Genomic DNA, 16,538 nt, shown 5'->3' with positions numbered 1-16,538 from the left:
ATATTCAATGGCTTCTCTGGACTTTACCTTAACTTTAACCTGCAGAGGACTATATATCAGCATGATTCTACATATGTCAGCTCACAATCCTCAGAATGGCATGTGGGGTTAGCAGACTTGCAGTGCAGTACTGGTCACCAGAAGTGAAGGGTCTATAAATAGCATGGGAAATCCCAGTGTTTTCACAAGATAGGGGTATATTTAAAAATCATTATGGAGATTAGGCCTCACATCACAAGAAGCAAAATGCACCTATAAAATGTACAGAAATGTTTTTCCTTTCAGAAACTGTTTAAATTTTTTAAATAAGATGAGAACTTTTTTCACAGCACTATGAGGAACAGGGGTAATTTCTGCGTAGGACTATTTTTGCGTACGTTCCAAATGCTCATTGGTTGAATTGGTGGTCTGTAACCTTTATAAAGAGTCACTTTTTGTCTTAGAAAAAATAAATAACTATACAGGTTTCTTCCTACACACATACTGAATGCATTTGCAAAGTTTCAGTGAAATGTGACAAGCACTTTTTTAAATATTTGATTTTTAAATATAGGGTAACCAAGTTGTGCGAGCAAAAAAGTGACAATATTCTACCATACTTAAATGCATTAAATATTTGCAAAGAACTTTTTCTGACTTTTCAAATAAAAAATATCAATCACAACTTGTTTTTTAACAATATTAATGAAGAAATAGTTTTAAAAGTAATCATTTTCTGAGAAATTGGTCTATTTTTAAAAATTTATTTCTGACATGCCTCCCCCTTTTTCTTGATCACATGTCAAAAATCCTAAATCTTTAAATTTTCACAAAAGGTGATATATTTGGCTTTACATTTGTAAATACAGTGTTTTCACATTAAAACATGACCAGTAAAGGGCACCTAAAGCAAAAAAAGTTCTCAGTAATGGATTTTCCATGTTGCCATAGGGGAATGCTGATATGGCCTTAACCGCAGTAATGAAAGTGAGTTTTTCCTCATTTCTAACCTAATTTTTGCTCAAATCTACACAAAACTTGATTTCAAGTGCTTATTACCACCATATTTAGGTAAATATAGCCCTCAAAGTTTAATATTTGATATTTTTACTAAATTTTCTACACTTTTTACAAGATAGGACATGAAAATAAGCCAAAAAGACCAATTTTCCATAATTTGGACCTATAACTTAAAAAAATGCATATTTTGAAGGATTTTTGTAGTGTATTCCTCTCATGGCAAAGTTAACAAGATCTTCAAGTAGTTTAAAGCTATTTCAAGAAACTTTTCATTTTGCCATTGCTTCAACTTAAGGCTAAAAACCACCAATTCCACTTTCCATAGGCTTCTATGCTAATTTCACAATATTCAATGGCTTCTCTGGACTTTACCTTAACTTTAACCTGCAGAGGACTATATATCAGCATGATTCTACATATGTCAGCTCACAATCCTCAGAATGGCATGTGGGGTTAGCAGACTTGCAGTGCAGTACTGGTCACCAGAAGTGAAGGGTCTATAAATAGCATGGGAAATCCCAGTGTTTTCACAAGATAGGGGTATATTTAAAAATCATTATGGAGATTAGGCCTCACATCACAAGAAGCAAAATGCACCTATAAAATGTACAGAAATGTTTTTCCTTTCAGAAACTGTTTAAATTTTTTAAATAAGATGAGAACTTTTTTCACAGCACTATGAGGAACAGGGGTAATTTCTGCGTAGGACTATTTTTGCGTACGTTCCAAATGCTCATTGGTTGAATTGGTGGTCTGTAACCTTTATAAAGAGTCACTTTTTGTCTTAGAAAAAATAAATAACTATACAGGTTTCTTCCTACACACACACTGAATGCATTTGCAAAGTTTCAGTGAAATGTGACAAGCACTTTTTTAAATATTTGATTTTTAAATATAGGGTAACCAAGTTGTGCGAGCAAAAAAGTGACAATATTCTACCATACTTAAATGCATTAAATATTTGCAAAGAACTTTTTCTGACTTTTCAAATAAAAAATATCAATCACAACTTGTTTTTTAACAATATTAATGAAGAAATAGTTTTAAAAGTAATCATTTTCTGAGAAATTGGTCTATTTTTAAAAATTTATTTCTGACATGCCTCCCCCTTTTTCTTGATCACATGTCAAAAATCCTAAATCTTTAAATTTTCACAAAAGGTGATATATTTGGCTTTACATTTGTAAATACAGTGTTTTCACATTAAAACATGACCAGTAAAGGGCACCTAAAGCAAAAAAAGTTCTCAGTAATGGATTTTCCATGTTGCCATAGGGGAATGCTGATATGGCCTTAACCGCAGTAATGAAAGTGAGTTTTTCCTCATTTCTAACCTAATTTTTGCTCAAATCTACACAAAACTTGATTTCAAGTGCTTATTACCACCATATTTAGGTAAATATAGCCCTCAAAGTTTAATATTTGATATTTTTACTAAATTTTCTACACTTTTTACAAGATAGGACATGAAAATAAGCCAAAAAGACCAATTTTCCATAATTTGGACCTATAACTTAAAAAAATGCATATTTTGAAGGATTTTTGTAGTGTATTCCTCTCATGGCAAAGTTAACAAGATCTTCAAGTAGTTTAAAGCTATTTCAAGAAACTTTTCATTTTGCCATTGCTTCAACTTAAGAGTCACTTTTTGTCTTAGAAAAAATAAATAACTATACAGGTTTCTTCCTACACACATACTGAATGCATTTGCAAAGTTTCAGTGAAATGTGACAAGCACTTTTTTAAATATTTGATTTTTAAATATAGGGTAACCAAGTTGTGCGAGCAAAAAAGTGACAATATTCTACCATACTTAAATGCATTAAATATTTGCAAAGAACTTTTTCTGACTTTTCAAATAAAAAATATCAATCACAACTTGTTTTTTAACAATATTAATGAAGAAATAGTTTTAAAAGTAATCATTTTCTGAGAAATTGGTCTATTTTTAAAAATTTATTTCTGACATGCCTCCCCCTTTTTCTTGATCACATGTCAAAAATCCTAAATCTTTAAATTTTCACAAAAGGTGATATATTTGGCTTTACATTTGTAAATACAGTGTTTTCACATTAAAACATGACCAGTAAAGGGCACCTAAAGCAAAAAAAGTTCTCAGTAATGGATTTTCCATGTTGCCATAGGGGAATGCTGATATGGCCTTAACCGCAGTAATGAAAGTGAGTTTTTCCTCATTTCTAACCTAATTTTTGCTCAAATCTACACAAAACTTGATTTCAAGTGCTTATTACCACCATATTTAGGTAAATATAGCCCTCAAAGTTTAATATTTGATATTTTTACTAAATTTTCTACACTTTTTACAAGATAGGACATGAAAATAAGCCAAAAAGACCAATTTTCCATAATTTGGACCTATAACTTAAAAAAATGCATATTTTGAAGGATTTTTGTAGTGTATTCCTCTCATGGCAAAGTTAACAAGATCTTCAAGTAGTTTAAAGCTATTTCAAGAAACTTTTCATTTTGCCATTGCTTCAACTTAAGGCTAAAAACCACCAATTCCACTTTCCATAGGCTTCTATGCTAATTTCACAATATTCAATGGCTTCTCTGGACTTTACCTTAACTTTAACCTGCAGAGGACTATATATCAGCATGATTCTACATATGTCAGCTCACAATCCTCAGAATGGCATGTGGGGTTAGCAGACTTGCAGTGCAGTACTGGTCACCAGAAGTGAAGGGTCTATAAATAGCATGGGAAATCCCAGTGTTTTCACAAGATAGGGGTATATTTAAAAATCATTATGGAGATTAGGCCTCACATCACAAGAAGCAAAATGCACCTATAAAATGTACAGAAATGTTTTTCCTTTCAGAAACTGTTTAAATTTTTTAAATAAGATGAGAACTTTTTTCACAGCACTATGAGGAACAGGGGTAATTTCTGCGTAGGACTATTTTTGCGTACGTTCCAAATGCTCATTGGTTGAATTGGTGGTCTGTAACCTTTATAAAGAGTCACTTTTTGTCTTAGAAAAAATAAATAACTATACAGGTTTCTTCCTACACACACACTGAATGCATTTGCAAAGTTTCAGTGAAATGTGACAAGCACTTTTTTAAATATTTGATTTTTAAATATAGGGTAACCAAGTTGTGCGAGCAAAAAAGTGACAATATTCTACCATACTTAAATGCATTAAATATTTGCAAAGAACTTTTTCTGACTTTTCAAATAAAAAATATCAATCACAACTTGTTTTTTAACAATATTAATGAAGAAATAGTTTTAAAAGTAATCATTTTCTGAGAAATTGGTCTATTTTTAAAAATTTATTTCTGACATGCCTCCCCCTTTTTCTTGATCACATGTCAAAAATCCTAAATCTTTAAATTTTCACAAAAGGTGATATATTTGGCTTTACATTTGTAAATACAGTGTTTTCACATTAAAACATGACCAGTAAAGGGCACCTAAAGCAAAAAAAGTTCTCAGTAATGGATTTTCCATGTTGCCATAGGGGAATGCTGATATGGCCTTAACCGCAGTAATGAAAGTGAGTTTTTCCTCATTTCTAACCTAATTTTTGCTCAAATCTACACAAAACTTGATTTCAAGTGCTTATTACCACCATATTTAGGTAAATATAGCCCTCAAAGTTTAATATTTGATATTTTTACTAAATTTTCTACACTTTTTACAAGATAGGACATGAAAATAAGCCAAAAAGACCAATTTTCCATAATTTGGACCTATAACTTAAAAAAATGCATATTTTGAAGGATTTTTGTAGTGTATTCCTCTCATGGCAAAGTTAACAAGATCTTCAAGTAGTTTAAAGCTATTTCAAGAAACTTTTCATTTTGCCATTGCTTCAACTTAAGAGTCACTTTTTGTCTTAGAAAAAATAAATAACTATACAGGTTTCTTCCTACACACATACTGAATGCATTTGCAAAGTTTCAGTGAAATGTGACAAGCACTTTTTTAAATATTTGATTTTTAAATATAGGGTAACCAAGTTGTGCGAGCAAAAAAGTGACAATATTCTACCATACTTAAATGCATTAAATATTTGCAAAGAACTTTTTCTGACTTTTCAAATAAAAAATATCAATCACAACTTGTTTTTTAACAATATTAATGAAGAAATAGTTTTAAAAGTAATCATTTTCTGAGAAATTGGTCTATTTTTAAAAATTTATTTCTGACATGCCTCCCCCTTTTTCTTGATCACATGTCAAAAATCCTAAATCTTTAAATTTTCACAAAAGGTGATATATTTGGCTTTACATTTGTAAATACAGTGTTTTCACATTAAAACATGACCAGTAAAGGGCACCTAAAGCAAAAAAAGTTCTCAGTAATGGATTTTCCATGTTGCCATAGGGGAATGCTGATATGGCCTTAACCGCAGTAATGAAAGTGAGTTTTTCCTCATTTCTAACCTAATTTTTGCTCAAATCTACACAAAACTTGATTTCAAGTGCTTATTACCACCATATTTAGGTAAATATAGCCCTCAAAGTTTAATATTTGATATTTTTACTAAATTTTCTACACTTTTTACAAGATAGGACATGAAAATAAGCCAAAAAGACCAATTTTCCATAATTTGGACCTATAACTTAAAAAAATGCATATTTTGAAGGATTTTTGTAGTGTATTCCTCTCATGGCAAAGTTAACAAGATCTTCAAGTAGTTTAAAGCTATTTCAAGAAACTTTTCATTTTGCCATTGCTTCAACTTAAGGCTAAAAACCACCAATTCCACTTTCCATAGGCTTCTATGCTAATTTCACAATATTCAATGGCTTCTCTGGACTTTACCTTAACTTTAACCTGCAGAGGACTATATATCAGCATGATTCTACATATGTCAGCTCACAATCCTCAGAATGGCATGTGGGGTTAGCAGACTTGCAGTGCAGTACTGGTCACCAGAAGTGAAGGGTCTATAAATAGCATGGGAAATCCCAGTGTTTTCACAAGATAGGGGTATATTTAAAAATCATTATGGAGATTAGGCCTCACATCACAAGAAGCAAAATGCACCTATAAAATGTACAGAAATGTTTTTCCTTTCAGAAACTGTTTAAATTTTTTAAATAAGATGAGAACTTTTTTCACAGCACTATGAGGAACAGGGGTAATTTCTGCGTAGGACTATTTTTGCGTACGTTCCAAATGCTCATTGGTTGAATTGGTGGTCTGTAACCTTTATAAAGAGTCACTTTTTGTCTTAGAAAAAATAAATAACTATACAGGTTTCTTCCTACACACATACTGAATGCATTTGCAAAGTTTCAGTGAAATGTGACAAGCACTTTTTTAAATATTTGATTTTTAAATATAGGGTAACCAAGTTGTGCGAGCAAAAAAGTGACAATATTCTACCATACTTAAATGCATTAAATATTTGCAAAGAACTTTTTCTGACTTTTCAAATAAAAAATATCAATCACAACTTGTTTTTTAACAATATTAATGAAGAAATAGTTTTAAAAGTAATCATTTTCTGAGAAATTGGTCTATTTTTAAAAATTTATTTCTGACATGCCTCCCCCTTTTTCTTGATCACATGTCAAAAATCCTAAATCTTTAAATTTTCACAAAAGGTGATATATTTGGCTTTACATTTGTAAATACAGTGTTTTCACATTAAAACATGACCAGTAAAGGGCACCTAAAGCAAAAAAAGTTCTCAGTAATGGATTTTCCATGTTGCCATAGGGGAATGCTGATATGGCCTTAACCGCAGTAATGAAAGTGAGTTTTTCCTCATTTCTAACCTAATTTTTGCTCAAATCTACACAAAACTTGATTTCAAGTGCTTATTACCACCATATTTAGGTAAATATAGCCCTCAAAGTTTAATATTTGATATTTTTACTAAATTTTCTACACTTTTTACAAGATAGGACATGAAAATAAGCCAAAAAGACCAATTTTCCATAATTTGGACCTATAACTTAAAAAAATGCATATTTTGAAGGATTTTTGTAGTGTATTCCTCTCATGGCAAAGTTAACAAGATCTTCAAGTAGTTTAAAGCTATTTCAAGAAACTTTTCATTTTGCCATTGCTTCAACTTAAGGCTAAAAACCACCAATTCCACTTTCCATAGGCTTCTATGCTAATTTCACAATATTCAATGGCTTCTCTGGACTTTACCTTAACTTTAACCTGCAGAGGACTATATATCAGCATGATTCTACATATGTCAGCTCACAATCCTCAGAATGGCATGTGGGGTTAGCAGACTTGCAGTGCAGTACTGGTCACCAGAAGTGAAGGGTCTATAAATAGCATGGGAAATCCCAGTGTTTTCACAAGATAGGGGTATATTTAAAAATCATTATGGAGATTAGGCCTCACATCACAAGAAGCAAAATGCACCTATAAAATGTACAGAAATGTTTTTCCTTTCAGAAACTGTTTAAATTTTTTAAATAAGATGAGAACTTTTTTCACAGCACTATGAGGAACAGGGGTAATTTCTGCGTAGGACTATTTTTGCGTACGTTCCAAATGCTCATTGGTTGAATTGGTGGTCTGTAACCTTAAAATGGAATATTGTTATTTCGTTCTTCACTTTTCGTTTCGCTGTTTGTAAAACCGGTCCTAAACGGAACGACCAATCAAAATAAAGGAATTTGGAGGTGTGTAGTTTCACTTTCTCAAGGACAAGGTCACCATTTTTGTAAACACATTGACTTTCAACTGACATGTGAATCTTGGTATCAGTTTACTTGTTTGAGTTATTTTTCTGCAGTTTAGAATTCTTTAAGTATGAAAGTGAAATGTCTGACGTTGTTTGTAAATACCGACACTTAAATACACTTTCGTTTTGCTTATTCGGTCGTGAACTATGATCTTGTCTTGCCTATTATCAGGAACAATCTAGTTCTAATCTAGATATATCTGGAACATGTGGCTCTTTTGACAAGCTTTGTTCTAATGTAGTATAATTGTTTGTTATTTTCATTTTGTTAATTGTTTTTATATTGTATATCGTTTTCAGGATAAAATTATTATTGACGAGAGAATCTTTGACATTTTTTACCACCTCTAGCATTGCTGGAATCTCGAATCTCTTACCTTAAGAAAATTTTGACAGGACGATTTCCTGCTTTAGAATTTTCTTCAGGCAAATTGTTTTGTCACTGGCCTGTTCCCGAGTGGTCAAGGGTTTATTGCTTGGTTGCAGAGGTATAATGGTGAGATCAATCATGGTCTTTCATTACAGTGGATTTTTATATTGTAGTGTTTTGTTCAGTGATATAGAAATACAATGCCTGAAGATCACCCAGTCCATATAGCAGTAGTAGAAACTGTCCCAATAGTAGATATACCAGATCCTACCCATGATGGACCTATATTTAAAAGAAATCCAGCTGCCGATGCTGTGATTGATTTTGTTGCTGGCTGTAATGGTATGACTTTAGAATGTTATATTAAAACAACACAGAAACCCTATTTTATGTCCCTGTCTGTACACAGGCATTGTAGTCTTCAAGCTATGTTGTCTGCCTGCCAGATTTTAACTGAGGTTGGCTATAACTTGTTCATATTTAATGGGAATGATTTGGAAGTTGCTGTTTACAACTTTTATCAAAGTGACTTAGTCACACATAGTAATTCATATCTCAAAAAAGCTATGGTAGCACACCAGTGTTCTTAATTCCACTTTTGTTTTTCATACATTAAATATTTTTATATAAAAAAATACCCTGGTGTGATATGGTTCATTATAAGTTATTTATAAGACAGCATTTCTTACATTTAAGATAAACTATGATGAAAAATGTTAATCCAAACTTTGACTGTTCACCATATCTTTTTTCGTGTAAATTGAATTTCACTGACCCTCTATAGAATACTTTGCTTAATAATAACCATACTTGTCCCATTAAAATCAGTTCAGGGTCTAATGAATATTTTAACCATGTAAGTTCTTTATTGATAAAATCGACTTGTGGTAAGCACAGAACCCACACTCATACAATATGGCAGAGCTTGCTGAAGTTCCACAGACCTTTTGTACCATGCTTTGAGATTGCTTACGAACCATGATTTAAAAATTTCTTCTAGTTTAAATAGTAAGTGATTTAAGTAGCTCTCCAGATAAGAATCATGCAAAATATGATTCATGGTTGGAAAGCCAACATATTTTTATTTTTGATATTTTGTTAAGAATATTATAGTTAAAAGGAATTGATGTGGTTTTTCATATAACTCTTGTTCCTAAGGGATCAAAATTATATAGAATGTACTGTAGAATTCAAAATTAAGGGAGATAACTCAATAAATGAGACAAAAATACAATAGAAACTGTTGGATTTTCTATGTAGGTTATCTCCTAAGAGCAGAAAATTATACATTCTGTCATATAGACATATAAAGCAATGTAATAACAAAAATAAAAATGTGTAGCCTTTTTTGGGATGCAACACATATAACAGATTTTGCATGATTCTTACAAAGACTGTTACCAGTACTTAAATCTTTTAAGATTGATCTGGTCAATATCAGCATAGGCAAAGTTGGTGAAAAAGCTTAATGCAAACTTTTATTATGTGTCTTGGAAAATAAAAACATATTTTTAGTTGTCTTTTGTTGTTGTTAAGTTATTTTTCATGAATTCAGGTGGGATTGCTAATGTGATTGTTGGACAGTCACTGGATACAGTCAAGGTCAAAATGCAGACATTTCCTGACCTCTACAAGAATGCATTTGATTGCTTCTTCAAAACATTCAAACAGGATGGCATTAGAGGTCTATATGCAGGAACTGTGCCAGCATTGACGGCTAACATTGCAGAGAACTCAGTATTATTTTGTTTTTATGGTGTGTGTCAAAAACTTGTTATGCTAGGATCTGGTAAAAAGGATATAAAACATTTGAATCCTTTTGAGAATGCCATTGCTGGCAGTGGGGCTGCATTCTTCTGTTCCTTTACACTGTGTCCAACAGAGTTGATAAAGTGTCGTCTGCAAGCAATGCGAGAAATGGCTACACAAGGAAAGCTAGAAGGAGGACTGGAAAGACTTAAGATGTAGGTTACTATAAAACTGTATTACAATGTAACCTGCAAATTTTGGCTAAATTTAGCATCAAATTGTTTTTTTTGTTGTTGTTATTTTGCAGTCATTAATAAACTGCACAAAATAAATACTCCAAATGTATATTGTATAATGTAACAACGGGAATTTGTCGTAAACTATTCAAATATAATCAGCTAAAAATTGGGTACTTTTGGACTTTCATAGCAAAAAGTTTGCAAATATTGCCAGTGGTAGGCATTCATCGGCGTAATAAAATATGATATGTTATAATAATTTTCTACCCTACATGATTTTACATGTATTTAATGCTATTAAAGTAGAGAGCACAAGACAATGACTAGATGAAAAACAAAAGCACTGCTCAAACTTTAAAATGTGGGTTTAGGAAGACATGTAGTGAATGACAAATCTTACTTGTTGAACTTATATACAAAACAAAATTGTGTTGTTCAGCAGGATAGGGATTTTGAATAGACCTTGCTCATGTTTTAATGTTTCTTTTCCTTCCACACTCAGTTAAGATCAAAGAAATACATTTTGCAGTGGTCCATTTGGTTTGACCAAGGAAATTGTCAAGGCTGAAGGTATTCCAGGTTTATTTAAAGGTTTGACCAGTACAATGGCCAGAGAAATTCCTGGTTATTTCTTCTTCTTTGGAGGTTATGAGGCTAGCAGGCATTTTCTGACTCCCCCAGGCAAAACTAAAGATGACATTGGTAAGAAAATATATTGGGAGTTTTGAAAAGCAGGCTGAAATTAAATAGATATCCATAATGAATTTATTACAAGATGTATACCATTATTATAGCTTGGTAATAGTCAGATAATTCATGTTTCCTATTCAAAGCCAAATTCATTTACATTCTTTTAATAATAATCATATTTTACTGCTTTATTTTATAATGGTGATTTAATATATTTTGAATGTATTATACATGTATTTTGTGATTCCTTTAATTTTTTATATGAAAGTTGACCTAACTTTAGATAAATTTGTAAGAAATCAATATGATATTCTTAACTCAAAGAAAAATAAAGAGCCATATTTGCTTCCAGATGCTGATAAATACTTCTTTTGTATTCACTTAAGGTACATTAAGAACTATGCTATCAGGTGGTATAGGAGGTGTGGCTCTGTGGACAGCAATTTTCCCCACAGATGTTGTAAAATCTCGAATCCAGGTGGAGAGTACAGTGGGAAAACCAGCTCCTGCCTTTTTTAAGACACTGACACAGATTTATAAGGAGGAAGGTTGGTATATTTGTCTCGTTACTACAGCTATTCCATTATAACATATGAGGTATAAGGGACACTTTTAAATTAAAAGAGTTGTATAGACTTAGCATTGCTTCTATGGGCGAGTCCACTGCCAAAAAAGTCTTCCCATGTACCTCTTTATGTTTTAATAGAACAGCCCTTATACATGTACATTTAAGGATGTCAATAACTGTAAGTGATGTTTCACAATAGATTTACTGTAAATCAGCATATGTTTCACTGGTTTACATTTGTTATTTTGCATCTTTAATGTGTCTTACTGGCTAGTTTGAAGCTGTATATTTCCATGACTAATGATTTAGAATGAGTTGAATCTTTTCATGTGTTAAGATTCTTAATATTTGTTTTCATTATATTTTATTTTTTAAAGACAAAAATTAGCAAAATTAGATCATTAAAAAAATATGTCTGGTTTAAATGTGCTAATCTAATTTTGCACTGTTTTTTTTTTCAAAGGATCACTTTTATGCAATTAATTGACATGTTGAAAATTTGATGAAGATTGATCTAGCAAATGTATTATGAAAAGAATCAGCATTTAGCTTATACATGTAGATAAAGGTGACCCAAGGTGGTCTGGAGAGTCTGACATCTATTTTTTGAAAGGCACTCATGATAGATTCCTCATATTTCATGTAAAAAGATGATGAAAACAATTCTAATAAAAGTTGACAAAATTAGTTTACATTTATTATTGTATGTTACTAGGTATAAGAGCCTTATACAAAGGATTAGGACCATGCTTGCTCAGAACTTTCCCTTCATCGGGGGCACTGTTCCTGGCTGTAGAAGTTACCAAAGATGTTATGTATAATGTTTATGACAAAGTTGTTTGATGGTCAGTTATTTAGGGTAAGTTTGTATAATTGTTTTAATTTTCATAATTATACTTAACAGTTCTTTTCCTTTATACTTTAGAACTGTAAAGAAATCATGTTAAGTACATTTATAAGCTCATCTCATTAGATATAGATGTAAGCACTTTTAGCACACACTTGCTAAAGTATAATAGCAACTTCACTAAAATCTAGGAACATTGACAAAATGAGCCGGTAGGGAAACAGCAAATGCCCATTCAATGTATGATTAAATGTATAAATTTAATGTTTGGTATAATGTATTTATAAATTTTAGGTTTGATAAAATGTATGAAAATTAATGAAATCTAGAAAATGAAGCTCTGTATATTTTACTGTAATGCTTCTGTTGCACTACAATAGCTTTTAAACTTATGGACTCTATAGAAACTGATGTGGATTCTCATTTTTTTTTTATTTTTCAGTGCATCTCAACCAGCCTGTATGTGACAAAAAGGGATTTACAATGTAACAGAATCTCATGTTGAAAAATTGGGGTTGATACTCTTTTTAAACCCAGTTTCTTTTGTTTTGTTTCGTTTTTGTTCAATTTTTAAAACACTAATGCCATTCTGATATATCAGAAGTTGAATTTGAGATACGTAGGAAGTTTTTGTAGAATTAGGACCTTTAAAATGAATCTCAAAATCTCAACTCAGGTTCATAGTAAAGTGATTAATTAATTAAATATTTTACTTACTTGAGTGAGTAAGTGATAGGTTAATTTCTTTTCGACCTGAGAGGCATTAATTACACACTTTAAGATGATGTGAGCCTTAGTTTTTAGTAGAGGTTGGAAGAAATTTTAAAGAGAAATTTAATGTAACTCAGAATTGGATGATGCATGGTTATGTCATTTTTTCATTTTATTTATACAATATTTAAATCATTGTTTTGATTGCATATTTTAATAAATGTATACATAGACAATGACAGTGCACTGACTTGACATAAAACGGATACATTTATATGGATGAGGCTTAGGACCAGGGAAAAATGCAAAGCTGTGATGAGCATTTTCACTGGTTTGAGCCAGTTTTGTATATCAAAATACTCTACTATCGTCTTTATACTGCAACAAAATTTGAAACAAAAAAGTGTCACCGTATAGATTGTAAAGGGGGGATGTATTTGATATAGTTATTATGTAGATCGTATGCATATATGATCCGTACTTGAATTTGATAGATTATTAGTTGTTTATAATCTAGAAGGGGGATGTTTTGTTTATATGTTATCAATCACTCATCATATCATTCGTCATTCATTCATATTCATCATGACGTACATGTATTTGTAATCATCATGACGTACATTTAATCAATACGACATGAACTATATTTTGACTTTATACAGTATCGACATTCCCGCGCCACGGGCACTGCATGTCTTACTAACAAAATATTATAAAATCAATAACAATTGAAAATTTGCTCACTCCACAATAGTCGACGGAGGACGCAAGTCGCCGTTCAGGTACGAATATTTATTGATTAAGAAATTTATTTCATTTCTAAAATATTTTATTTGGAAACTTTATCATTCAATGAGATAAAGTTTAATAAGATTGATAGTAAGTAAATTGGATAAACGTTTTAGCTATTTGGAATTCATATAGTTTCAATTTGACAATAATCATTATTCTTTAGTTTAATAATATTTCATTTCAATTTCCGTAATTCATTTTCACAAATTTATGCAAAGTTAAAATTCGTATAGTTCATTCATTTCATGTTAGTTTATCATTCAATATCGGCAAATGATAGTTTTTGTGCATCGATACTCCGTAAATACACATTTATGGAATGTGTAGATCTTGTGCATTATTTTCAGGTTACGCTGTATTTGGCAAACATGTATATGTTTATTTTCAGACAAATAAAGTTAAATTACCAGGACGACTTTTTATGCAGCCATAATACAAATATTTTGCCGATGTCCCGGCCCTTGTATTTTGACCTGCGACAAAAGGATGTTTTGAGCAGGAATGTTTTTGATTTGAAGCAGACAACATCTTTTCAACATAAAAACATTGTAACATTTGTGACGTCTCTACAGAAAGTTCTATTCAGTCAGTGATCATATATCACTTGTAAATATATGCTCAAATAGAACAGTTGCAGTATCAAAATATTTTCACAGTATTTCTCAGCAACTGCTGCTTGCTGTTTGGTATTCATGGAACAGCAATCAAGTACCCATGTTGATCTTACAGGTTTCAGAAATTAGGCTCACCAACTTTGTTAAGCAATTTGGTTTATATTTGTGAAACAGTCAACATTTCACCACTTTTCTCAGCAACTGCAGGTTCTGCCTCTCAATATTATTTATTCAACTTCAATTATAGCTTACTGATTTCAGATCTGTGGCTTCTCAATAATTCTGTTTAAAGTATTGTGCATTTTTCAAACATTTGTGTTAAGTGGCAACATTTTTCTCAACATCAATGGATGCTTGTTTTTTTTTTTCAGCATCAAATTTGAAGTGTTCATTTACATGTTTTTTTTTAATTTATCATTTAGCACAATTGTCTTGAGAAGACAAAATGCAACTTAGAATGCTAAAAACTGTCAAGGACTATTGGTCTAATTGGAGCAGTAGCTCACAAATCTGTTCTTTTCTAGTGCATTTTATGACCAATCAATTTACTCTCTCGATAGATATTGGAATTAGTTTTATATACAGATTTTTTTGTAACACCTGTACCTCAAATTGTGGAGATTCACAACATAAAGGAATTTTATATGAATATTCAAGATTTAACAATCTTGAATTTGCAGGATAATTTTATTGATGAAATTGTGATCTTATGTTTTGTAGTGATTTTTTTTTTTGTATACCTTCATGTTGACATCATTATAATGGTGTACTACTGTTTTATTAGTACACATGTTTAAATAGTAAGTCAAAAACTCTTTAGGTACAATGTTTGATTTGATGATAGAAAGTTCTCAGTAGGGCTTCAATTTTTTTGTTCCTCAATAATTGGACTAGTGGAAGGGGCCATACATACTATGTGGTCTTGGGCAGGTGTTGATTTCAAAATCATATTTATCTTTCATTTTATAGATGTGTGAAGTGTTTTTTTTCATTTATACAAAAACTATTTGTTATCAGTATATAATGAGACTGTAGGGTAATTTCCTTAATGAGAATTATAGACTTTGATGTCATCTAAAACTATAAAGCAGTACATGTACTACTATGAATTTGTTTGATTGTAAAAGACAAAGTGATTTTTATTTGATTAAAATCACCAATTTTTTATCGTTATTTTTTGCTATTAAGTTTTTGAGTCAGTGGAGAACATGTACCATGCTTTTGAAAGATGAACTCATTTTAAACTGTTCAATGGATTTTTATCAGATTCTTTTATGAAGTTAAGCATCACATTTACATGTAGTCGTGTGCAAGAGGGGATAACTTGTGTTCAATGTTGATATTGAAGGATTTCATATAGTGAGCGGCTCACAGTATTTTGAAGTATACACACACCTTGAAATGATTTATTTAACAAAGTTTAATGTTTCCAGCCTTTCATATTGTTGTACTTTACAACTTTAGTAGCCACATGAAAACTAGAAGAAATTGCCCTACTGACCATAATTTTTTAAATAAGATGTTAGGCTCACATAAAGTTCATGCATGACAAACCCTAATCACACACAAACATGTACTTTATATCAAATTTCAAATATCCAAATGCAAGATTCTCAATATAACACTGATGATACATTATGCAACATTTGAAAAAAAAAAAAATAAACAGATGTCTGGCAAGTAGAGGTAAATGTGTTGGCTGTGACCTGATCTTCATTATCTATCATACATTACACAGGAAAAAATTAATGTTATAAAACATATGGAAACTGATGTTTAAGACCAGCATGGTAATAATGTATTTTTTTTTTCATTAGTCAGAGGCATGTGTTTCATGGTGGTCATAAACATAAGAAAAACATACCTTTTTCAGATGTTATAAGAACATAAACTGCATTTTTTTCTGTGTTGCTGCAAGTATAATTCAAATAACTTCCATGAAATGTTTCAATTTAGCAGACAGAAATTGATGGGACTACACAACAGCAGTAAAACTTCATGCCTCTGCACCAATTAATAGGGCATTATAATTTTTTTCTAACAAAACACACTGATATAGAGAAAAGTGCCATCTAAACTGATTTCTTTCCAGAAACTATTCACATTACATTTTCAGTTAGCAAGCATCTGACTTCATTTTATTATTTTTTTTTAAAGTCTATTAGTCTACACCAATTACACAACCTGCTAAGCAGAACCAATCTAAATTACAATACTGAGAATCCATCTGGTTATATATATTCAACCTATCATAATAAGAAGACAAA

At 31.2% G+C, this 16,538-nt stretch overlaps 1 protein-coding gene across 5 annotated transcripts; it reads left to right on the top strand.

Annotated features, from left to right (window-relative positions):
- The first annotated feature begins 7,632 nt into the window (after positions 1-7,632).
- LOC148604678 (mitochondrial ornithine transporter 1-like) lies at positions 7,633-15,436 on the top strand. 5 transcript variants are annotated; one of them, XR_015915756.1, is made up of 8 exons: positions 7,633-7,707; positions 8,235-8,403; positions 9,617-10,025; positions 10,579-10,751; positions 11,126-11,287; positions 12,023-12,166; positions 12,597-13,647; positions 14,046-15,436. XR_015915756.1 is itself a non-coding variant. In XM_088547488.1 (7 exons), exons 2-6 carry the CDS (start codon positions 8,262-8,264, stop codon positions 12,148-12,150), a joined length of 1,014 nt encoding a protein of 337 aa, XP_088403614.1. In that variant the 5' UTR covers positions 7,633-7,707; positions 8,235-8,261; the 3' UTR covers positions 12,151-12,166; positions 12,597-14,066. The 5 variants fall into 5 exon arrangements, 4 of the variants coding, with proteins under 4 accessions (XP_088403614.1, XP_088403615.1, XP_088403616.1 ...); XM_088547488.1 differs by having other exon boundaries at positions 12,597-14,066; XM_088547489.1 differs by having other exon boundaries at positions 7,643-7,757; positions 12,597-14,066.
- The last annotated feature ends 1,102 nt before the right edge of the window (positions 15,437-16,538 follow it).

Source organism: Perna viridis, chromosome 10 (genome assembly GCF_037379345.1).
Source record: "Perna viridis isolate PV_CMFRI_1.1 ecotype Kerala chromosome 10, ASM3737934v1, whole genome shotgun sequence".
NCBI lineage: Eukaryota > Metazoa > Mollusca > Bivalvia > Mytilida > Mytilidae > Perna > Perna viridis.
This window is presented reverse-complemented; position numbering and strand designations above follow the sequence as displayed.

Coding starts and splice junctions, on each gene's coding strand:
- LOC148604678 (XM_088547488.1), top strand. CDS start 8,262: ATGCCTGAAGATCACCCAGTCCATATAGCAGTAGTAGAAACTGTCCCA. Junction 8,404..9,616: donor TTTTGTTGCTGGCTGTAATG/GTATGACTTTAG, acceptor TCATGAATTCAG/GTGGGATTGCTAATGTGATT. Junction 10,752..11,125: donor CAAAACTAAAGATGACATTG/GTAAGAAAATAT, acceptor TATTCACTTAAG/GTACATTAAGAACTATGCTA.